The 25,386-nt window shown below is 41.0% G+C and overlaps 2 protein-coding genes across 2 annotated transcripts; both read right to left on the minus strand.

The window, feature by feature from the left end:
- Positions 1–3,349: 3,349 nt before the first annotated feature.
- gcat (glycine C-acetyltransferase) lies at positions 3,350–8,996 on the minus strand. The gene is made up of 9 exons (XM_030793547.1): positions 8,715–8,996; positions 7,696–7,826; positions 7,143–7,244; positions 6,570–6,716; positions 5,763–5,917; positions 5,280–5,362; positions 4,848–5,019; positions 4,326–4,447; positions 3,350–3,771 (listed from the first exon to the last, which is right to left on the minus strand). Exons 1-9 carry the CDS (start codon positions 8,932–8,934, stop codon positions 3,620–3,622), a joined length of 1,284 nt encoding a protein of 427 aa, XP_030649407.1. The 5' UTR covers positions 8,935–8,996; the 3' UTR covers positions 3,350–3,619.
- A 1,570-nt stretch (positions 8,997–10,566) lies between these two features.
- tom1 (target of myb1 membrane trafficking protein) lies at positions 10,567–18,057 on the minus strand. The gene is made up of 13 exons (XM_030793894.1): positions 18,006–18,057; positions 16,330–16,414; positions 16,087–16,165; positions 15,803–15,952; positions 15,436–15,570; positions 14,182–14,298; positions 13,811–13,944; positions 13,699–13,726; positions 13,470–13,577; positions 12,657–12,725; positions 11,686–11,745; positions 11,006–11,045; positions 10,567–10,676 (listed from the first exon to the last, which is right to left on the minus strand). Exons 1-13 carry the CDS (start codon positions 18,055–18,057, stop codon positions 10,567–10,569), a joined length of 1,167 nt encoding a protein of 388 aa, XP_030649754.1.
- Positions 18,058–25,386: the final 7,329 nt, after the last annotated feature.

The following is a 25,386-nucleotide window of genomic DNA, read 5'->3' on the forward strand; positions in this document are numbered from 1 at the left end:
GCGCGAGCTTACAGTTATACACAATCTGGGACTAACCGACTGCTTTTCCTGGACCTTTAATACATTAATTTTCTTATACCCCTGATAATGGACTTAACGGTAGGATTACAATATTTTCTGGGTTTCTATAGAGACTTTTAATATCGGCTGCAACGTGTTAGCACTCCATAGCCTCCGTAACTATACAGTCCACATTAAACTGCACCTTTTATAAATTTACCAATTAGTCATTTGCCAAAGCTTTAGTTCGATCAGCCGGTCACTTTGCCAGTGTTTAATACTGTTAAAATCTTTATACGTACGCTTTAACCAAAACGTGTCCTAATTCCCTACGTTTCTACATAGTCTTTTTAAATTTAACTGATCAAAAAACGGTGATTGCGTCTAGTAATACACGTAACAAAGATTAAGTAGTCCGCGTTTTTATCACACACAAAGTTTACTGCTTAATTTATTTGGTATTTCACATGTACTCTTCACAAATGGATGTTTGCTGCTATAGCATAGACATTTAACATTACTCAGTGATTCTTTAGACTGGGGCTGATAGCGAAACAAGTGTTGTTCATGACAATGTGCACACTTAGCAATGTTTAGGGAGGTCCTAGCGCTTCCCCATGGCACCCGCTGAAATAACTTACACTTGTCTACGTCTCATAAAAAAACCCTCGGATAATGCACCCAACAGTTTTAATTCCTACACTACTATTACCTTATGGGTACTGCAATTTACATGACATCCCACATAAATTTCCACTGTTTGAAGACAGTTATTACTTCTTTCGCGCACTCCGCGTCCTTCTCTCCGCGGTTCTAAAAATGCCGCTTTAAACGCATCTCTTATTTTAACAACCGGAATATTTTCTATTAGATACCTCTCTTCAGCGCTCACAACTATATTAATTTCAGCATTTACCACTTTAATCAATGCTTTTCTTCACTTCTTCTCCACTCATATCCACTCCCTCACTTTACTCAACACATACGATTCACTTGCCATTCATACCGTTCACTCATTCATACAATTGCCGGTACATTCACACTCAAAAGTTGCTGTCTTAATTTCAGCTTTAGCGACCCACTATAGACTGTTGTCCTAAATAGGCCCCTTAATCAGTCTAAATAACATAAGTATATATATATACGTGCATACGCTCACACACATATACACATGCACACACACATACGTATATATACAATAAATTTTTTTGGGTTTTTTCTGTTTTCTCTTTATTATTTAGCGTCACTGTCTCATAAGCTTCTTAGTGACAGTTAGACTGCCGTCCCAACTGGGCCCCTTAGCAAGTCTAGCTTCTGATAACTACTCAGACTGCCGTCCTAAACAGGCCCCTTAGCTAGTCTGGTGTTATTCTAAGTCGCCGTCCTAAACAGGCCCCTTAGCGACTACTAGGTTGCCGTCCCAAGCGGGCCCCTTAGCTAACCTAGATTTGATCTACACCTCTCCTGCCCGTGCAGACCTCCCACTGATACACTTCCTCGACACAATGAGAGCGGTATCCACAGGATGGTGTTTATGTGTGCTGTTGTGTGAGTGGTGCTAATCACCGATAGAAGACTGGGCCCCATTTAAGGTCTGTTGGCCCCAGACCACCCTCTGGTGTGCGTTGCCCCAAGGGGACTCACAGAGGGCTGGATACTTACCGAAGCAGACTGGTTGTTAACACCGCAAGGTTTCTCTAGTCTGCTTGTACGAGGCCCGGGAGGCAGGTACCGTGCAATACGTCACCTCCCAGACAGCCTCAGGTGGGAGTCCGCTTCCAGCGGATAGCCCCCCTATCTGCTCCCGCCCGGTATACACCAAGCCAGAGCCCTTCGGGAAGCTACCAAGCTTCTACTGGAAGCGCACTCAAACAAAAACAGACACCTTCTCCCATACACCGGTCCCTCAGCACATGCAGTGTAAACAGCTTCTACTTAAACATCACAGGAAAGTTAGTCACACGCACACAATCTCACATTCACAAATTACTGCATCGGACTCTGCTTTAATTTAGATTCTTTAGAGGAGAGGCTAGATAATGCCTTGGCCTGGGCGGATCCACTGCTCTTGATCTCGACAATTTTACGCAGAATTTTGGAAAAAGGCTCTGCTTACCTTTTGTATGTGGCCACCGTCGATCCAAGGAGCAGATCCGTCCAAGCTGTCGGCTTCCCCGTGCCTCTCCTGGCTGGCTCGCCACTCAAATGTGCGTGAAATTCTCAGCCTGGGCCAAATGAGACTGAGTCCCAACGCCACACGATACCTGTTCTGAGACCAAACAATAGGAGTCTAACAATGAGTCAGATGCAGTGTAAGTTTATTGTATAGTTCAAAAGACATACAACAAACTGAGTCAGGTCCCGGGGAGTGTCTGACTCCTTCTCACAAAGCACCGGCCTTTATACACGTTTTCTTAAAAAAAGATACACATTCCTTAGTCTCTTTGTATGTAGGGCACCTCGGCCAGCCTGTCTTCACAGACTCCTCTTATCATCATTATTTTCTAGCTCCTTTTACTCCTAGCATAAGTTGTCACCAATAGTTACTGCCCCGCTAAGACGTACCATGAGACCTTGAACATTTCGCCATCTGCCTGCGTTGTTAATGACAACAACACTCTGGCAGGGGCTCCTTCCTTATCTCACAGGCAGTCCTTAAGAGCCTCACTGACCTCTTCTTTTTGAACACAGAGAACGTGATATTTCTTGTAATAAAAAAGATTGTATAGTTATAACTTTTAATATAAATGATTACATTGATTCACCCCTATAATAATGAATACATTGTGGTTACATTGTTTATCATGGTTACTATGGTTAGCTTAAAGGAGAGTAATAATTTTTCAACAATATGATAAGAAGTAGTGGAAAGAAGTAAACACGGGCAATCTGTGACGTATTATGTGGAGTGAACTACAATCATTCATGACAATGTGGCCAGTTTTTAATGTTAGGTTTGACTATGAATGGAACAAATGGGGTCAGGAATAGACTTTATTTGCACTAACTGAAGGTCCTGCCATCGTGAACTGAACGCAGTATTAAATTATGTTGTTTTCCAACGCTTACAAACTTAAAACACCTTAAACACAAGGCATTTCCCCCAGATAATAATAATAATAATAATAATAATAATAATAATAATAATAATAATAATAATAATACATGGATAGCATCTGTCTTGTGCAATGGATCAACATCACCTTTGTTCTTGGGGCTGATTATGTGTGAGTCTAATGAAACTGGAAATTATAACCTTTGACATGATGGATATACTTTGGTGGATAAAAACGTTCTCAAATCAACAAACACCAAACAGAGGAATATAATATAAAATCAAGACACCATACACTGTAAACAACTTGCCTTTATTCTGTCATCACTCTTAGGAAGAAGAAAAAAAAAAACAGCAAACACAGCATCATTGACCTCCATCTCGACAGTAACAAAATGTCGTTCTCTTTGTCTCATACATACTAATGCATAAAAATGCAATTCGGACTGTAACAGTCTGTCCTGTGGCGAAGCAGTTGTTATTTTAGCGCTCCTTCTCACTGGCACTTCACCCCCCTCCCCGGCCCCCCCCCCCCACAAACGCTTCTCAAGGCTATACCGTATTTTACGATATCACGCCATGTTTCCGACCTATCTGGATGAAGGCATCCACAACGCGATCGATGTCCTCGTTTGTATGAGCGGCTGAGATCTGGACTCGTATGCGGGCTTTGCCTTTCGGAACCACTGGATAGGAGAACCCAATGACGTACACACCTGCGAGAGAGAAACCGCAGAAAGGCGGAGGAAGGAGCGAGAGGAAAAGAAAGTGGAGGATGGAGGGCGAGAGATTAAATTCGTCGTATGGGTTTGAATTCTTTGAGAGCACAACATCAGTGCAGGGGTGAGACTTCTTGTTTTTCACATCCATAATAGCTAAACTAAAACCTCTTTTAGAAAAAGTAAAGTCAACATTCTGCATAGTTTTAACAAGAACTTTTCAAGACTTCAAATTAATGTGCAATTCTTTCACAAATGTCTTCTTACTTTAGAACATAACTATAACAAGCCATAAAACACCAAGCTTGGTGTATCATAGCTGCCTTAGCTGAAGTACTATATTTACCTGCTGAAATCAAACTGATCTCATGACTTCTCATGAAACAACTATTATTATCCAACAGCCCAACTATACTTTGTTCTGTCCTAGAATGAATACTGCTGCTTGCTTCACTGGCATTCTCTTCCATTTGATCTTGCAGTTACTGTGATCTTTTTCCAAGGATTTGAAAGAAATAATAATAATAATAATAATGGGGAGAATTTCTCACCCAGTTTGAGCATGTCGTCCGCCATGACGGAGGCCAGACGGGCGTCCCCAAGCATGACGGGACAGATGGGGTGAGTTGTCCCTGAAATGGTGAACCCAGCCTGGGTCATGGCGTTTCTGAACCTGGGGGTGGACCAGGAGAAGAAAGAGAAAAGTCTTTTCCAGTATTTCTGTAGTACATTTGTTCAAAAAGCTTTTTTTTTTTAAAAAAACGCCTCTGTTATAAAGGTTGACTTCTGGACTTCTGGTATTCTGTTGTCAGCAGGTTGTACTTTTGATCTTCCAAGCCAAGGAAACTGAGCCAACAAAAGAACAAAGCAGTTTTTCTTTAAGCTTAACATTAAACCCTCTGAGTGGGAGTCATTTCAAAAACATGAATTTGCTTTTGTGTTCAGGGGACAAACACTGCAGGCTTATCATCTGTCCTCAGAGATAAGCAGGCAACATTCGAAATGTTTACACAGGCAAGAGGTTGTAGTTAGTTCCACCAAAACTCAGAGCTCCCACCCCCCACAACTCCTACCTCATGGTTTTGGCTGCCATGCTCTGAGCAATTTCATTGGACGCCAGCAGCAGTTCCACAGCCCGGGTGGCACAGCCCACAACAGGAGGGGGGAGAGAGTTAGAGAAGAGGTATGGACGAGAACGCTGCCTCAGCAAGTCGATTAAAGGTTTAGGGCCAACTGTGTATCCACCTGAGCATTAAAAAAAATAAAGGCATTTACTTAACTTCAATATTTCAAAAAACATGTTAAAAAATACAATACACAAGCCAATAGAGAGGCCTTGATCATAAGAACACCACAGTATAAACCTAAAATAGATATGAAGATCAAACACAGAGCGCTTAGCACGAGGAAACTTATCTCGAAAGCATAAGTGTTTTTTCCTATGTCTCCTAAGTAAAGCTGTTCTCTCACAGACTGATGTAACAGTAGATAAGAGACTGACCCACCTGCTGCTCCACCCAAAGCCTTTCCCAGGGTGGAGTTCACAATGTGCACTCTGTCCATCACCCCAAGCAACTCATCTGTGCCTCTGCACACATACACAGCATTATTAACACGCCATGTACTATTCATTAAGGCATATAAAATATTCAAAAAAGTATGTGATAACTCTGATTCGATGTATTTTAAACAGGCATTTGCTTTAACAGTACTGAGAATAAAAGTCTCTTAGAGACCTGAGGTACTCTGAGTCTGCACAGACAGACTTGCTTTGACTAAAACTAAAATTGGTAGCACCTCCACTGATTGGCTAAATTCTGTCAACTTGCCATTCATTGGTTCCTCAACTGATTCTAGAATGTTGAGAGCGAAAGGCTCCGGTGAATAGTGTCCTTTGTAAGAGGTGACTTGGCCATTTCTTCTGCAGTTCTTAGCTACAACTTCCTCCCTTCTTAGTGTTATCCGCACCCCCCTTTCCTCGTACCCACCTGCCCCGGGAGCCGAGAAATCCCGTGGCGTGGCATTCATCGATGAAGACCATAGCTTTATACTGCTCTGCCAGATCACAGATCTCCCTCAGGGGAGCCACGTCCCCATCCATGGAGAACACGCCATCTGTCACCACCAGCCGCAGTCGCGATGACTGAAAACGAAAAACAGAGAAACCGCTGAGGGCTGGGGCCAAGATGGCAGTACTGGATTGACACAGCAACAGTTAGTCCGTGAGTTGCGGTCAGGACGTTCAACTGTTCTGGAGCGATCCTCCAGTCAGTGGATTGTAGTGTTTGACGAATGTAAATAATATCATGCAAAACAACTAGGCAAGTGTTTCACAACTCAGCAGGACTGCTGGTCAGTCCAGTAAACAGTGCTTTATTGTTTGTTCTCCTTATCTACAACCAGCTGTATGGTGTTTCTACATCTTTCTTATAAAAGTTTTTTTTTTTAATAAAACATGATTATGAAATAGGCTTGAGTTTAATAAGAAGTAAATACATATGAAATATGGAATGCTAAACTTGTGGAACTTCTGATTTAGCAAAGTACCTTCTTGGACAGCAACTCATTAAAAGCGTCAATTCAAAATCTAAAAATGTCAGTCGAATGTCAGCTTCATCCATTGTACTCATTTTTTTAAATTGCCATATCAGAAATTCTTGACCGCAGTGATTACATAAGAGTGACACGTCTTGAGAAATCCTCTTTACAGTAAGGCATGTCAGGCAAGAGTTCAGAGGAGCTGAACACTGTTAGCGATTAGCGTTTAGCAATTAGCATAACGGCATCCACTCTACCTGCGACTCCTTCAGCTTGTCCTCCAAGTCATTCATGTCCATATGTTTGTAGCGGAACCTCTTGGCACGGCATAGTCTGATCCCGTCAATGATAGACGCGTGGTTCAGCTCGTCCGACAGAACAGCGTCATCTGGGCCCAGCAGAACCTACGGTGAAAGGAAGGCTATTTAACCAATTTGCACAAGCTTCAGTTTACAGTTATACATTTATAAGTAACAGCTGTGGCCAATGTGACTACTTTAACAGTTGTAGGACAGAAGTAGCTTTTCTCACTTCACTAAATTTTCCATGAATTGTGTAAGAGTGCCACAAGACTTTCCTGTTATGTTGTAAGAAGCTGGAGATTTTTTATTAGTATTATTATTATTATTTTCATTGACTGTATAAAATACATTGCAGAAGACACAGATAACAGCTGCAGAGTGGTCAAGGTCAGTTTCAGGTTTGTCATCCTTATTATCTTGCATCATGTAAAATAAAAATGAAGTTGCTCACACGTGTGGGAGCAGCACACAAACACATATAGCCAATGGCTGTCATTCTCAGGTGGTGGGTTCTAGAAAGTATAGTACCTCAAATAGACCAGCATTAGCATCGAAACAGCTCGCATATAGGATGCAGTCTTCTCTTTCGTGGAATAGGGCCAGCTTCTTTTCCAGGTCCTTATGGAGGTCCTGACAGGAGGAAGAATCACCAGAAGGACAACAGTGATAAGACAAATAACTCAAGACAAACGTGATATTGGCAACAGTCATAACGGACTATTAATGTGATTCAACTTAAAACAGCCACAGCTTTTAAAATAAAAAGATTATTTACCACTACAATAATTCAAACAATATTCTGGCTACTTTCCAGTAGCTGAGATTAAAAGACAACTACATCTTGGTCTGCAAGCTACTCAAAGACTCCACTCTGATGTTGCTGTTACTTGCAAAATTGCAAAAATTTTTGTCCCACCCTTACAGAACAGGGTACACTGAAGGGAAGTAACAGTAGCAGAAGGACAGTAAGCCATTAATCAGATCAGTTTCATTTCAGGCGGCACCCAGCTTTGCCTCAGCGTATTCACAACTCATTATTAACCTAACACTATAAGGCCTTTAAAGCCGTGAGTTCACTCACCTGAGTGCCGCAGATGAATCGGACAGAACTTAAACCTGCTCCGTATTTCTTCAACGCGTCAATCCCTGCCTGTACCACCTCCGGGTGACTGGACAGCCCAAGGTAGTTGTTGGCACAGAAATTCAGTATTTCTTAACACAGGGAAAGAAACAGAGAGCACATATAAAATGTGAAAGGGGTCATGCAGGCTACGCAAATCGAAAAGACTGACCAATCTGAAAATACTATTGATTTAGTAACTAGGCAGTGGGTTAAGAGGACAGTTATCTCAGTGACCTTGTGCGAGACATAAAAAGAATAGCCAACACTTTTGCCATGGAATTTCTGACGTTGCTTACACATGAGGAAGAAGAGAGGTATGACAGAAAACAATGAAATGCTAAACTAACAAAGAGTTCTTGGACAATTGTGACAATTGTTTTGACTTGGACAATAGAATTGTGACAATTGTTTTGACTGAAGCAGTCAAAAATAAACTCAGCACGTGACTACAATGACAAACAATAAACAATTTGATTGTTGAACAACGTTTTTTTTTTTCAGGTTTAATGGCTGTAACAGGTATATTCTTGTACTGTTATTTCACAGCGGTACACGCAAGAATAGTCGATTTCCACTGTAAGGGACCAGACAACAAAAGCATACCAGCTTTCAGGAGATTTCAGGTAGCAAGCAAGATTAAGATTAAACTCAATTTGTCACCCTAGAGGGTTGGTTCCAAAAACTCAACACATTTTACTTTACGGTCGTTTCTATCTCTGTCCTGTAACCCACCTTGTCCTGAACTCACTAACTTACGAAGAGTCTCCAATAAGAATACAATTTGTTCCGGAACTTGCCATAATCCTCGCCCAGAAACTCGGTTCTACATGTTGTAACTAACCGGAAGGTGCAGGTTCGGCTTAATGTATTTAGTAGTACTCACGGTACTTTCAGCAAGTTTGTGTGTCAAGTGACAGTTGCGCAAATTAGTTTTGAGATTAATAAGACACTGTGTATGTCAAATTGCTGTTGCATACCCGCACGACTGCCGTCCACGTTGATATGTGGTCCCTGTTTGGACGTAATCACTCTTTCTCCCTTCCACGTACCAGCAGCTCGGATCGTATCGAGTTCATTTTCAAGCACCGATCGAGCCTGTGCGACAGCAGCATATGCTCGATTGGACGTGATAGTTTGGGGTCGTAGAATACTCCTCAAAGGGGTACTAACCCTACAAACAGCTGTCCGAAGAGGCATTGTATTTCTTCTGTCAAAAAGCCCCCAACAAACAGAGAACACTGCACAGAACGCGTGGGAAGGGGCAAGTAAGTGACGTCGACATAGGATATGTAACTGACTTGGGCGTAACGAAAAGAACCAATCAAATGTAAGGAGTGTACCTCGTCTGTACATTTTATCCAATCAAAAAACCAAAACAAGTAGCTACACTTTACTCTAAAGGAAAGAGCTAGTATATTGGCTAGTGAGTTATTTAAGTTGGTTTGATTATGTGCCAGTTAAACTAATATATACTCCTTTGCAGCGTTGAGCGTCTACGGGAGGGCCAGTTTAAGCGTAGTTGTTATATATTTCCTGCCACTTCAGAAGTCTTCTGCCCTGACCAGATCTCTTTATTAGTTCGTTGTGCAGCGTGTTGTGGTCGTCGGGTCAAACTGTCGTTGGTTTTAGCGGTCCAAAGCCAAAATCTTGAAATTATCGGAACACTGGAATTGTGCTTAGATCGATAACTGATATTCTCTACCTTGGGGTTATGCATCAGTCAGTACTTCACTGTACTTAGGTAATCATGTGGGTGTTAAATATATCAGATAACTGTTGACTCATCGCTGACTGAATTTTCAGAACATTGTTGTGCTATATCATGGTGCCTCCTACGACCAACACGAACAGAGAGTACGGTACACGATATTCTCGTCCTGTGTTTAATACAAGAGCATTAGAGCGCGTTTAATGCATTTGGCTGACTTTGACAGTTCCAGTTCTACACAGGAATAGCATCTGCAGGTATTCGGTTCCTGAGCAAGCCAGCGTTAATAACAAAAATTATAAATGTGCAGTCATCTGTTAGACAATCCTACAAAGCCATTTCTGTTTAATGAATTATGTTTCTAGAAAATAATTTAATATTGCTCTCCATCACCACTCTCAAGGTCTTCAACGTTCAACGTCAAGTCACATTTAGAAAAACATTTTATCCAATCAAAAACATTTCTAAATGTAAGAAACATTTAGAAATTAACCTGTTGTCTAAAGACAGAAACATTCTAGGTGTAACAAACCAACATTTGGTCTGCTTTATTGCTATAAATATGTTAGTCTGAATATTTAAAACTGGTCAGTAATCCAGAAAACCACAACAATTCCTAAGTTAGAGTTTTCCATATGGCATAATATTCTGTTACATAAAAACCATTTATCCATCAAATCACCTGCATCAATATCTTCATCTGAAGTTAATATTTAAAAAGTCAAAAAAATAAAACAAAAAACAAAAAAAAAAACAACAACAACAACAGAAAGCTAACTTCATCTGGGACTGATCAAAAGATAGCCTACAGTACCACAGTAACAGGACATCCATAACTACATTTGGAGCAGTCTGATTGTTTTTCCAGCCATGCTACTGTCAGGATGATGGGTTTGAGCAATTCAGGCCAAGGTTCTGATGTTCTGCTTTGTGTGTGTGTGGTTTTTTTTTTTTTTGTTGCGAGTCCAAATATATTTATAATAGAAGTTAGTTCTTCAGTCCAGGATATAGTTCTGGGCCAACTCTCTGTCTGGGCTTCTGAGCAGTTTGGATCACTGTTCTGAGGGCATTGCGTAGTTCTGACTGTGGTCCTGATATACGAGCTGGGGCTGTTACTGGTTCTAGTTCTGTAACTGGTCCTGGTTCTGCTGGTCTGGGTCATGTGAGGACGCCCTTAATGAGGGAAGACGCTCTGCCGCTTTTGCTCTCTCTGCCAGAAACCTGTCAAACTCTGGACAAGAAAAATAACAGAGAATGACCCCACCAACATAACCAACATCTGGCTTTAATGAACTAACAACTATATGAGTGGATTTAAAATGAGGAAACACTGACAGGCTTCAATTAGACAGGCTTTTGAGGTTACATTTTTGAGACTTGTTATGTCAATACTGTTTTTCAAATTATACATCCTTTGTTTTTGAATATTTAGTATGTTGAACTTTTAAATGGTTGGTTATTTACTCCAATAGGTTATTTACAATAATTAAAGGAATAAATGTAGGCTATTTAGAGGGAAGAATGAGGAAAAAAAAGAGAATATGAATTTTGGCTGCAAACCTTCACTGGTCACTCCCTCAGAATCAATCAGATCATCATCCTGTGGAACACAAACATGAGAGAAATATTTTAACCAATCAGGCGCCTGCATTCTATAGCCACGAGCACAAATCACAGCCTGTGAAATGTTCCAAAATTCAACCCTCAGATCTCTGTTAACAGAGAACCCATTCACAGCCTAAAACTGAGTCTGACAGTATCATTCACAGCCTAAAACTGAGTTTGATTTCAGTTTTACATAGTTAAAGCAAATGATGGGGGACTATATGACCCTGTTCTCTTGGGTTTAGTAGGTAACATGTGATCTATCATACCGTTTTGAAACATCTGTGTCCGTGCAAGTACTCACCAACAAGTGATCAAATTTCAGTGACAGGGAGCAATACTTTCAATTTTTTTGTACCTTAATAATAATAATATCTGAATATTAAACATTTATGAATCTGAGATGCTGACATTTCTACCTCAAGGGGGCATTACGTAATGGGGCGGCAAAAGTGATGACTTGCACCAGTCAAGGCACAGAATCGGAAAACGTTTACTGTAATTGTTCTGTAGCACTCGCCCGTAAAGCTACAAGCACTTAGATTTACAAACACAGAGTCTTTTCTGACGTTGTCTGAAAATATAGACTGATGGGGAGGGTGAGTGCACTGAAGTCAGCATGGATGCTCTCTCACCTCGTCAAACTCAAGCCATTTTTCAATGTCGTCCATCACAGCACTCTGGTTAATGGGGATCTGAGAGAGAGAGGGAGAGGGAGAGAGAGAGAAAAAGAGAGAGAACAGAACAGAGGAGCGGTAAAAAGATGAAAGATCAGCCCAGTTTGTTTTAGCCCAACGCTCTTGAAACCGCAGATCTGCCCAATTCCAAAAGAAGGCCCTTGACCCTACCAGCAGACCGCTGCCCCCAACCAACAGGTCTCTGGCTTCAGCCAGAAGATACTCATGAAGTGACAGGGAGTGAACACCAGGATATGGAATAGTGTCCAAAATATCTAGTGGTCTGTGGAGTTTTGCTGCACTCAGGTCAGTAAAGCCCTTTGAAATACGACGGAGGTTTATAAGGAGGGTGAAGCAAGAGGTTTGAGGAGCGGCCTTAGGGAAAGGGAATATACGTCAGTTTGGAATTGGTCTGACGTGAAAGCGTCTTCCATATGAAACCTCAAATCAAATCCAGCAATCAACAGACCAAATAAGCAGCCATTGTAGAATCATCTCTCTCAGTTCGGGTTAAAAAAAAACCCCCTCTGATCTTACATAGAATAAGTACACTTGGACCTGCATAACTGTTCATTTGCTATTAAAAGCAATGAGAGATTTGGACAGATGCTCAAGTTACATGTACAAATCTCAAATCAAATGAGTCAGAAACGCTAAGGAAAGAGTGTTGAAGAACTATCTGAAGCGACGCAGAAAAACGAGTAGCTATAAGCACGCGTAGACTAAAGAACCTCAAATTAATGAAACAAGAATGCATAGCCTCCACCACATAAAAGGATTCAACCGTGGAACTGCACTTTGTGTGTTAAATGCAACAGCAAATTCATTCTAACACAGAGCCAAAGACCCCAGCGACAAATATCCACAAAGCCAAGCCAACAGCACTGCAACCTGCAAACCTGCTGGTTCAACCAGCCAATCAGACCCACCATTCCCTTTTCCACCATCCAATCAAATTGAGGGGAGGAGCCAAGGAGGGTGGAGTCTGAGCTGTCATCCTTCACATAGACAAAGAGGTTATTTTTTTTAGTGACATGCAAAGACTTTGTACAAATTACAACAAACTGAAGGATGTTAGGGTTAACCAACAAACACGCTTCAGTGGGCAATCATAACTCTGAATATTTCATATCTTTACATACATGTAACACAAGACTGAAGTCACATAAAGTTAGAACACAAACACAGAAATAACTACTACAGTCATATGATCTGGAGGATCAGTGTTAGTTTGATGGTTTCCAAACACGATACCCTTTCACTGACAGGTAAATTATTCAGATGCACTGACCGTTCCAGGCTGTAGTTGTGTATGAGCTGTGGCCAGAAGCTCTGAATCTTCCCTCTGCTCACTAAAACATAGACATATACACACACACACACACACACACACACACACACACAGTTCATTAATGGACTGAGTTCATTGAAGAAATATTTCATATTTAATACATGTGAGATTCAACAACATCTCACACCACAAAGTGTGCATGTTGTATTACTTATGAGTAAAGATGATTTCATATGACATATGAATCACACACACATACACACAAACGCTCTACAACTGAGTAATCTACCTTCTCTGCTGTGCCACCGTGGAACTGCTTTGTTTTTGAGAAAATTCATATTCTTTAGTGCCTGCGGAAAACAACACAATTTGGTGTGAAAATATATTCAGTTCTGCATATGACCCATGAAAATGAGTGTCAGGCACATTACGGATGCTTACTAAGGCCAGCCATCTGACTGGACAGTGTATTGACGGCTGTGTGTGCGAGAGCTGCCTCTGATTGGCTGACTGGGTAAGAGGTGGGGTTGAGGTCAATGAGGTTGTCAGACGCTGGGTTCTGAATGAAACAAAACGAAATGAAAAGAAAACAAAAACAGTATTCAGAACCCATTATCACTGAGGAGTGGTACATTAGAACATGAAGAACAAGGTTCTAGAATTAGAACAAAGGGTCTGACCTGCTGTGTAGAGTTTTGTCTCTGGAACCTGAATGAGAGAGTGGATGTTATTCATGAACCTGAGTCTGATATTCATATGGTGAGTGTTGACTGGGAATAAGATGCTTCACACCTGTGATAGCGAGAGAATACGTTGTTGATGTCGTCGTTGGCTGCCAACACCTCCTGCACCATTTTCTCCTCAGACAATCTGGGAATGACCTCCACTAACCTGCTCTGCATCCCTTTACACTGAGAAAATAACTGCTACTCGCACAAAAACACCGCAGAGAAAAAGACAGAGAGAGAGAGAGAGAGAGATAGCGAGAGATTAAGTTAGCTTGCATGAATGCAAAAGTAAAGACAATAAAGTACATGTTTTAAACTTCTATTTCAATAAACATTTGGAAAGTCATTGCTGACGCATTACCAGATAATTACACTAATTACACGGTAATTTGTGCAATTGAGGAATGTGAGAACTCAGAAGGCGGCAGAACTAACTTGTAGCAGCTCCGTGTCAGACTGTTGGGCACCTCCTGGCTCCAGCTGTGACATCATATCTGACATCACTGTGAGGTTACTATGAATCACTTCCAGGTCAGACTTTAACCTCCTCTCCTTGAAAAAGACAAGAGTTCATTCAAGGTTGAAATTACTGCAGTATTTTATAAAATGCTAGTCTTGATACTGTGAGAACTATTTGGCCAAAACGAATCAATATTTATTTCTCATAATCACATAATCCAAATACAATAGATATTGTAGTTGGATTACAAGATTATGTGCTGTTCACACTAATTTCAGTCTTCAGCATAATTTTCCTTTCGGACAATTTTTTTTTTTTTACAACATTCATATTTAAAGATTTGTTTCACACCCTAAGGTGGTGTTGGATAATAAAAATGTAACGTGATGAATTCCTGCCCTGGCTGAAAGTGGAAAAAATGGCAATAAATGACGACACAAATCCTGAAAACGTATGTGATTAATCTGGAGAATCTACGATGTCATCACTCTTGCTTCTAACATTAATCAAACTATTTCTCTTTCTGCTTCTCTGACCTTCCTTGGTCTGACCGAGAGCTCTTCAGCCCTTGAAAGGGCGATCGTAATTTCTGTACGTTCATACTTTCTTTAAATATCATTAGCAGTGTTATTGTCATGTCGTAAATGGCTTTAACACACCTCCACCTGTTCCACAGGTACTTTGGCACGTTTACAATGCATATTGGTATGCGCCCTGATTTGAGTCACGTTTATGGAATCTGCTGAGCAGATGCACTTTATTTAATTGACGTTTACAGCACCTGGTCAGGTAACAGGGGGGCGGGAGGTTGCAGGGGGGCGGAGTCAGGCGACTGTTTCGTTGAAAACGACGGCACCATGGAGAAACATTCTGGAACACTCTGTGTGAAAGAACACTGTGTGTTTAGCAATGAAGCAACCGTGGACTAGAGCATTCCATATAACATATTCCACACAACATGATTGGATTCAGTTTAGTTTCAGTGCTTTCAGTTTCGGACACTGACTGAATTTTTGTAAGAATGAATTTTATGTACCTGTAGTCATATGATATCTCGGGTATCAATATTACATTCAATATTATGTATTTAAGTGAGAATATAAATGATCACACATACACACAACCAACACACGCACATCCACACACACACACACACACACACAACGGGTGTGGTTGTGTGTGTGTGCGTGTATGTGCATTTAACCATAGCTGTAAGTCTATGCCTGTACCCTGTGTGGAGTATGAATGGGGGAATATCCGTCCAGTTCGATCATGGGGAACTCCAATCCTTTCCTCCTCAGGTCTTCATAAACAGAGACCACACCCGTTAGATCAGGAGAGCTGCGAAAGGCGTCGGCCCACGCCTATATTACACACACACACACACACACACACACACACAGACAGACAAATGGGATTATACACCAGCACACGCCCAGTTCTCTGTTTGAATGCTCTTAAACGCAGAGAGAGATTCACGAGGAGTTCCCACAGCTCAAACCCGCAAACAAGAAAAACAAAAGGGCTCTCCAGATCCGGCTTAACTGCAGAACCACACAGAACACGAAAGTTTAAAGGGTAAAAGGAGGTATTAACCTGGATAATCCCCAGTACTCTGTCATGGAGGACAAGAGGGGGGTTGTTTTTGGGTAGAATGGCTCGGACCAGCACACCCTCCACAAACTCACGAGTTGACACCAGGAGATGAAACCTGTGGCCGCAGTTCTTCACACACGCCTCCAGAACCTGAAACCAGAGAAGAAGAAGAGAGATGAAAGAGTGAGAGGACTGAGAGAGAGAGAGAGAGAGAGAGAGAGAGAGAGAGAGGGAAAGAGATCAAAATGGAGAGAGGGAGAGAGAGATAAAAGACATAAACTCACAGTCAAAGCCAGCATAACCTCCCTGAAGTTCTTGTTTCCCACAATTCTCTTCTTAATGGCTCTGACGGCATCTTTTGGCCTGGAAATTAAACGTTAACAAAAACCATAAAAATGTCACACGATACGTCCCTGTGTGGGGAAACGTCCACAAACGTCAATAACCCACAAACACATCAAGAGTAAAATAAAAAGACATTTTACATAACAAATGAACAATATGAATATTTGAATGAGGCAGCGCACCCTTCCTCCGTATCATTGATCACGTCACAGATCTCCATGTTAAGGCTCCAGTCCTCAGCAGGCAGAGAGGAGCTTGTGGCATGTTCTGGAAAGATCAAACACCAAAGACACATACAAGGTATTAATCCACACACAAGTTTGATACAAACATATGGTTGTGTTGTCATATAAATGAGGATACTGTCAATCTCTTTATCTATCTATCTATCTATCTATCTATCTGCCTCAAGCACTAATAACATGTTTGTGATGGTGTATAGATGTCCGTCTGTTTTAATGTTTTTCTGTAAGGATGATTTCCCGTCCAGCTACTATTACTACTGTCACATTCAAGCCAAATCAGCTTCAGTGACAAGACAATAAATTAATTTAGGCCAGTGTTGCTTGGAGTGGTGTCAGACCAAGTAATGTTTTTTTCCACTGGAACTTGTTCTGCACTGTTTGCTGTTTTGTCAAAGCAGTATCACATTACACACTACACCAGTACTGTGAGGGAAACCTCAGGAATTTCCTTGAACTGGACAGTTTGTTGAGATAACAACTGATTAGCTGCAAAGTTGAGTCTAATTTGGGTGTATTTGGTGAGCAATGCAGCACACAACAGCAGCCAGTCATTCAGACTCTGTGTTTCAGAGTCTACTTCAAACTTCCAGTAGATGCCCACTCAACCATCAAAGTAACTGAAATCCCTCTTTGTTCAGTATTAAAACTCTCTCTCTCTCTCTTTCTTTCTCTCTCTCTCTCTCCCACTCTTTCTGTCTCTGTCGTTCTCTCTCTTCCAGTTGTTCATGTGACTGTCAGCCGGCTTGGCACATATTTATTCTGGCAAATTCAGTGTTCAGTGTTTGGAAGGGAGGAGACATGGTTGGCATCGAGACCGAGTGGGTAGCTAGCTCAGCAATTAAGTAATTATTGTGTCTGCACTGTGTAAGGTCGACTTGTGTATCTACTTCAAACAATTACAGCACTTCAGAAGGATAATAGTAACACTTTTGACCGGGGTTAGGATGACAGCTAACAGTTTGCAATGTTAACCTGTGTTAACATGCAAGATTGACAGGGTTTGACCGGACTTGCTCTGTCCATAAATTTGCGTCTTTGCAAGCGCCCTGTTCATATATGTCTAAATGGCCTTGCGGTAAACGTGCACCCCTCCTCTCTCTCTCTCTTTGTGTTTTTGTTAATCAAGTTTAAGTTCTAAATGTTCTTTCTTTCAAAAGAATTTACTTTTAAATTGGGTCAAATCTTGACTTTGTAGGAAGTGAGACGCAACATCATCTTTATCCCGCCTTCTGTGAACCCTCATTTGAAAACTGCTCTGCTACTAAACAAAGCTAGACCAACCAAAAACAGGATAAAGGCGTCTTGAGCCCGCCTCTTTGTTGGTACTGAATGGAAGAGGTGTCATTCTAGACTTAGTGTTTTACATCGCTGTCAATCTTAATCAATTAATTAACGGGGGACTTTTCAGTACAGTTGTAGAAAATCTGCGTATTACTGAAACCCTTCACCTTTTAAAATGTTCCAGCATTATGCCCATAGCGTCCAAAAGTCGTAATAAGTTGAAGAAGAACACAAAGCATCAAGGATTCAGGCGCAACAATGCAATCTCGCCGGTACGAACTAATGAAAAACCCGAGGAGCTCACTTGTTATCACTTGTAAGGTCAAACTTACCTATTCTCTGGCCCACTGGTGTGGAGAAAGGATTTCCTATTAAAAACTCCATGTCCCTGTGTTAGTTTCTCATCCGGTCTGCGTATCCTTCGTCTCCTGTGCCAACACTCCTTTTTCTGCGGCTCGAGGGAGTTCACACGCTAAAGTAGAGCACAAACTTAGTCCGGTTACGTCATCCGTTAAAGGGATACTTTCAACTGAATGCAGACTCTATCCAAACTGATTCAACAGGTCTAATCAGCCCGAAAAACTCAAGATCCTCATATTATATTTTGATCCGCATTGCACGTGGGTTAACGTTAACACGTCAGTTCCACCAGCTAGTACTGTGTAGCTAATATGTCGGTATATACGTTGTTTGATTTGTGTGCCATCAGTTGTTTGAACAGCTTATCGCAGGGTATCGTGGTTTGACAGTTGAGATACTCACCAGCGTAGACAGTTGTGACATTTTCCTTGCAAATATATTAGCATATTAAGTCGTCTACTTATACATTATTACTAAAATGCAGATACTTTTTACGGGGCTGTTTTTATGTTTAGTATTGGAATGTGGTAGTTTGGTAATTGAGATACACGCAAGGCTTGAAACTCATTTCACTATCTCTTTTAATGGCGCCAAAAAGAAGTTTACAGCTTTTTTAAAACAAGATTTAGGCTGCAAAGACAATATATTGACTGTGATAAAACTCTGATAAAACGGACCTGTTCCTGTTTTACCACGTAGCGTCGCTGTTCTATTTCACGTAGACGTAATCAAAGTCGGTATTGTGCATTACCTGGGCTGTTAAGAGCCAAACTTGTCGTGTGTCCGTTATTCCTGGTCCTGTACAAGATTACAGCCCGCCTGTCACTTAATTTGAAATACCGTAAACTGTTCACCTAAGCTAATCAAAATCAAAACGAAATATTTTTCCCGTAAATAAGATTCAAACGAATCATAGTCACTGTATATCACATGCTCATAAAGATAACTGATTAGTTCTGTTATTACATTTTAGGGACAAAAAAAATAAAATTTCCAACAGGTCATCAAGCTCATTTCTGAGGAAGGAAAACTGAATAAGGTGTTTTATCACAAAAATTACCATTTTGATTGTGTAGTTGTTACTGTTGCTTTTTTGCCACAGATGCCACGGAGTACTAAAAAGACTCATATGTTTTTTTTTTTTATTTCACGTGAGAAATGCAGAGCGGTATCCTTTTGTAATTGACTTGTAATACGTTTTTACTGTCTGCTATGGTCAGGAGTGACTCAGAAATGACTCAGTGTGTGTGCGTGCGTGCGTGTGTGTGTGTGTGAGAGAGAGAGAGAGAGAGAGAGAGAGAGAGAAGGGGAGAACAAACAGGTGAAGGTTAGAGAGATTGGAACTGTGCTGATGTTTTGTTGTGTATTCTCTGGTAAGACGGAGAAGACAAAACTGCATTCATCTATTGCTGGATGACAGAGCCATGTTCTTTATGAATATTCTGTATTTTGCATAGTCTTAAAAATCTGGCCTGTTTTCTCATTAGGGCTGTATGGTCTACTTTGCATGCGTGTTTGTGGTTTGTGTTTGTGTTTTTGTGTGTGTGTGTGTGTGTGTATTTGTTAAACTTATCTCACAACTTTGTATGAGACTCTGTGGAGATTTGTGCTCCTAGGAACCTGCATTTACTCTAGATTAGCTCCCAAACTGTGGGCGCTTTTCCTAAGGCACTGAGGATCTGAGTCCTGAGATCTGCTGCGTTTATGTAAGTGGATTTACAAGGGAGACAGAGAAAGAGTGGATGTGTGTTTTTGTAAGTGTGTGTGTGTGTGTGTGTGTGTGAGAGAGAGAGAGAGAGAGAGAGAGAGAGTGGATGTGTGTTTTTGTAAGTGTGTGTGTGTGTGTGAGAGAGAGAGAGAGAGAGAGAGAGAGAAAGAGTGGATGTGTGTTTTTGTAAGTGTGTGTGTGTGTGTGTGTGTGAGAGAGAGAGAGAGAGAGAGAGAGAAAGAGTGGATGTGTGTTTTTGTAAGTGTGTGTGTGTGTGTGTGAGAGAGAGAGAGAGAGAGAGAGAGAGTGGATGTGTGTTTTTGTAAGTGTGTGTGTGTGTGTGTGAGAGAGAGAGAGAGAGAGAGAGAGAAAGAGTGGATGTGTGTTTTTGTAAGTGTGTGTGTGTGTGTGAGAGAGAGAGAGAGAGATTATTTACGTTATTTGTCTCTTTTGTCTATTCACTCACTCCACTCTCTTTATACATCTCCTCCTCAGCTATGCTGTGGCTGCTGTTAAAAATTGCTCCATAATTATACAACCCAGCATTACATTAAATTTAATATTCCCTTTACCGGGGGCACAGCATAAACCTTACCTGAAAAAAGGAGAGGATGCAGAGGAATGTGTAAATGGTAAACATCCCCAATAAGCCAGGAAACCTATCTGTATACTTGGTTTTGCTTTTTTTTTTTTTTTTTTTTTTGGGAGAGACACTTCAGATTAGCCAGAGAGAGAGATAAACAAACAAACAAAAAAACAGACACACAAACATAGTGTCAAGTGTGATTATTCTAAATATTGGACACTCTCCCTTTATTTTCATGCTGATAAAGGTTCCAGGTGTGTGTGTGTGTGTGCGTGTGTGCGTGTGTGTTTTTCCCTCTGCGGTAATTTGATCTGACAGCTTGACATCTGACATATAAAACTCATTACAGTCGACTCATGGCTCGTGCTTCTGCTCACGCTCAAATAAAACGTGTTTCTGTCTCACCGCCCTCACACACTTTGATACTGAAGCCACTCTCTCCTCTACTTCAAAACATCACCAATGTGTCAGATGTCTGTACACTGACTAATGGCTTGTTTTAAATCAAATGGCTGAGATCTACATAACAGGTTATTACTCACTCCAGTAGTACTGTGGTGACTATGTCATTGGGACAAACAAAGCAGATGGTTTAAATGTCACTTAAGTTAAAGGAATAATTGGTCAACTTATTGAGATATATGGTTCCCAGTGAATCTGGCAGTTTGACTTCGGGAGCAAGTTCCCTTACGGTGACAGCTGAGATGGACAGGGTAAGGTTAACTGTGGAGAAGAGTGTGTGTGTGTGTGTGTGTGTGTGTGTGCACGCATGTATGTGTGTGTGTGTGTGTGATAAACAGCAGAAGGCAAGGACAGAAGTAATGATCATTCCTTTTCAAGCAGGGGAAACCAGACCTCAGTATGAAGTCACCGCAGCTGGCTAATCAAAAGAAATATTATAGACATCGCATCATCCAATCAAATCGAATTAGTTTTGCTTATGTTTTCTGTTTTTGGATCAGTAGTACGTCAGGCTGACTAAAATGCTGCATATTCGTATTTTAAGAGCATAAGATATACTCTGCCTTCTCTTTTCCTCTCAATATAAAAACAGATTGGCAAAGAAGAGGTAAAGAGATGGTAAATAAACACATATTGAAAAGTGACATTGTCCTCTTGGCCTTCAACAAAGAGGGGATCTCAACTTGAAGGACAGACGGGCAAGTCATCGAATTAGAGGGGGCGAAGGGTGGGTACTCTAAGAGGAGTGTTCTGATAATATCTAAATTTCATGTATCTTGTGGAAGTTTTTTCAAATGAAAAATTCAAGAAAACAATGACTTACTCATAACCCTGTCTCGTAACATAATTGTCAAAGCTGAGAGTATCACACAGACGTGTAACTAAGTTTGATTAATCTTCATCTATGAAATGTAACCACAGTTATTGATTTATTCTTTCATTTTCACAGTCTAGCAGTTTTCTTATTTCACTTTGATAGACCTAGTTATTGGTTAGAGACCTTGGGTTTCAGTGGTGGTTTGGGGGATGGGGAGTGAGGGCGGGGCGCTGTTTTAGAGCAACCAAATATCATTGCAAGAATACGAATTTACGGTGTTTATAGAAAAACTGCTAAATTAATTCAAGGCATTATCATACCTTACAGAAAAAAAAGGTTTCTTTTGGGTTTCATAAATTTTCAAAAGTTCCAGTTACGATTAGATTCTTGGAGTTTGGGGGGGGGGGGGGGGGGCATTTCGGTCTGTAGATACCCTGAAAATACAACCTTGGCAAAGAGAACAAAGATGTACTATCGGGTTTGAACCGATTTTGAAACCGGGGAGTGATGTCAGGGAACTATACAACCAGCGCGTGTGTGGCACAGAGCAAATCGTCGGGTACTGAGGACTTTCTATTCTGAAAAACGGCCCAAGAAGATCAAAGGTTAACTGATATACCTATCGTTCCACAACTCCATATTGCTGTAAGCTTTTATCGTTCCTCAAACACTAATATTTCTCCGAAAAAAAATCCAGGAGGAGAGAAGTTTTCAGTCCAACGAACTGTACAAACAACCAAACGATCAATTAATTGCACGCTCTAAGCGAAACTCGCAAGAGATAGCCGACTGATAGACTCCAGTCAGGAAATGATACGCACACAGAGCAGCCAACTTACAGAATGTTTGACCACTGTTTTTCCCTCACTGCTCCGGCCATGTGGGCAACGCCGCTACTTTATTCAAAGGAAATTAGGAAACTGTCTCGATAACTCAAAATATTTGATTAATCTTAACACTTCAAACGGCAAACGTATTGACTTGTTTTTCTAACCCCATGCGTGTGTTCCATATCTATACTTAATAGGCATATAAGCACACACACCTATATATATATATATATATATATATATATATATATATATATATATATATATATATATATATATATATACATATACACATACACAGCCTGCATACATACATAGGCCTACTATAAATAGTACAGTATAGTATATAGCCTATACTACACTATAAGCAGTGTGCAAGCATCTACGATTCTGTAAGCCTGTGTGAGTATTTCCGTGTATTTTCTGACCAGTTCACATAGGCATATGTGTTGGCGTTCCACCGGCATTCGACTAGGATATGTTAACCTACAGCCCATACAGATGAAGTCTGAGTAGTAACCTATAGGCCTAGGCTACTACACGTGCGAGTACCAAAACACTTGTTGCCCTCACTTGGAAAAAAAGATATCCCACTTAGTACTCCGCCGTCCACATCATTTGCCACAGATGTGTAGTTTTATGAAATTTCAGCTACTGAAACGTGACCATCGCCCGCCAGCAAACACAATTTCAACCCCTAACAGACTGTTAGTTTTATACCATTAGTCAACGTCAACCTAGCAGCGCAAATCACCTTCCGTGACGTGTTGCTAGGGAACGAAACCGGTAAGCATAACTGCTGCTCGTTTCTATATAGCCTACACGTCCTTTCAAGGTTCCGCTGCGCTGTGTAAAGAACCTGTCCACGTACTAAGTCTTTAATTGAGTCAGCCCTCGTTTGTGTTCGCCTCAGTCTTAAATCAGATCTGACTAAAATTAATTGTACAGGTATTTATTAAGGGGGCAGTTTCGGACAGTTGAAACATATTGAGCGAATAGCCTAAGGTTATTGAGCTTTGCCGCGTGTGTAGGTAGGCTTGTTACACGCCTTCAGTTGCAGTTACTTCAGACACGGGAGAGAGCAGAGGAGGTGAAGATACTACGCGGACAGATATTATTCTAATTGTCGGGGTGCATTATCACCTTGGCAGTAGCTGTTTAATCTCTTTTGCGAGGGCTATACAAGAGGGCGTGTGTCTAGGGAGGTCGACTTTGAATTAAATCAGAAAGGACGACTAATGTGTCCCTGAACTGACAGGCAGAGTGCGGAAAATATGCAATTAAGGCTCCGTATAAACGTGGAGAGTATTCTTCGGCCATGCATGAAGCGGTTAATATGCAAATAGCCGTGTTAGTACTATCACTGAAATACTTCGGACAGTATTGGGACGTTTTCATAGACTCTAGACTCAGATTGAACTAGAACAAAAATCCTACAAAATAAACGAAAATCTCCTTAATTTTCATGTTGTGAGACAGAGAGAGAGAGAGAGAGAATTTGTTAGCCCAAAGGTCTCGTCTTTAAAGCCGAACATTAAGGATTGATATCTCAGACAAGGATTAAAATTCGGTTTCACTTGTCACAGCCCGTAATAAAGCAAACGTAATTTTAACAGGCTACAGCTACTACTACCATATCTAAAGGCAATACTGTGACGATTCAAGACATCATCACAAGTTTCACATCTGTTAAAAAAAAAAAGCCCATGAAAGCTACGCGAGCTCTGGTCGTTGCTCAAAGCCACTGAGTTCAGATTAATCAAATCCCAAGCGTGTGTCAGAACAGGACTGGACAATTTCATCCACCCTATTTATCACTATGCGTTGGTTCCCCTTTCCCGCCCTTTGAGTATGACTCATCGCGCGGCGCAATGCGGTCGGCCAGCACAGACCAGTCAACGTGTTCTCTGGAGGATTAGCTGCAAACAGCAGGCTCCCAACGATACCCCACGGCAACAACAAATTCAGCACAGTTGTCATGTCAAACGCCATTGTGGTCAAAAGCAAAGGTTGGCAATGGGGTGATGAAGGTCAAATGTGGGTGCAACCAATAGTCGGGTGGTTAACAGTCCTTGACAGTTCGTTGAGAGGGACTTGAGAACATGTTGCTGAATCCAACGGCAACGCGAGCGGTTTGTTTAGAGCGCAGCTGAAAGTGAGCTTCATCAACCTGTAAACTGTTTTGTGGTTATTCAAGAAATGAGCTCCTTGAGTGAAATACTGTCAGGTTAAGTTCTCAAGCAGACGTTTACTTACAGTAGGCCTATTTACAGACAGGAAAAACAAGGTCATAGAAGCATTAGCTTACAATATCACAATCTGTCACATGAAACCTGATATACACATATGATAATAATTATAAACAGGCTTACTTTGCAGGAAATCAAACTTCATTTAAATGCACTTCCATGATGAGAAGATTCTCTTGAAACGATACATATTACCTTATAGTCGCACTTTTTGAAAAAAGGCTGAATACACAGAACTAAACCATTATTGAGTCAACGTGGAGGCAAGCATCATTAGATAAATGTATTTGAATAAAATTGTGATTAGAATTTCATGTTGTTTGACTTTCCAACAAGTTACCATACTAATCAACCCCCAGTGCAGCATATGAATCAGTGTCACTTTGCATATGTTCATTCACATTCATATCATTTCACTCCACAGAAACTGATTTAATGACACAAGGACTAATATTCCAGAATCTTTCTTGACTATCTCCCACAGGGGTGTCACTGTAAGTCGCTTGAACACCTCTCTCTCTGTCTTGCTCTTTCTCCCTTCAGACAACTGTTTGGACAAAATCTGAATTTGAATTTTTAAGTTTCTATGCAGTGCTGGTCCTGGAATACAGAGTAATAGCATTTGGTGTTCTGTAAACTCACAGTAATGCACAATACACAAACATAAAGCTTAATTATAGATATTTCACCAATTTTCATAA

The sequence above is a fragment of the Chanos chanos genome, chromosome 16, assembly GCF_902362185.1.
Source record: "Chanos chanos chromosome 16, fChaCha1.1, whole genome shotgun sequence".
Classification (NCBI taxonomy): domain Eukaryota; kingdom Metazoa; phylum Chordata; class Actinopteri; order Gonorynchiformes; family Chanidae; genus Chanos; species Chanos chanos.

Bases quoted from the DNA above. Each gene is read 5' to 3' on its own strand.
- gcat (XM_030793547.1), bottom strand. From the start codon at position 8,934: ATGCCTCTTCGGACAGCTGTTTGTAGGGTTAGTACCCCTTTGAGGAGT. The intron at 5,918-6,569 runs GTAGAGTGGATG...TTTCGTTTTCAG, and splicing joins ACAAGCTGAAGGAGTCGCAG to TCATCGCGACTGCGGCTGGT. The intron at 4,448-4,847 runs GTAGGAGTTGTG...GTCCACCCCCAG, and splicing joins ATGGCAGCCAAAACCATGAG to GTTCAGAAACGCCATGACCC.
- tom1 (XM_030793894.1), bottom strand. From the start codon at position 18,057: ATGGAGTTTTTAATAGGAAATCCTTTCTCCACACCAGTGGGCCAGAGA. The intron at 16,415-18,005 runs GTAAGTTTGACC...TGATCTTTCCAG, and splicing joins ACCAGTGGGCCAGAGAATAG to AACATGCCACAAGCTCCTCT. The intron at 11,046-11,685 runs GTGAGAGAGCAT...TGTGTTCCACAG, and splicing joins AATGGCTTGAGTTTGACGAG to GATGATGATCTGATTGATTC.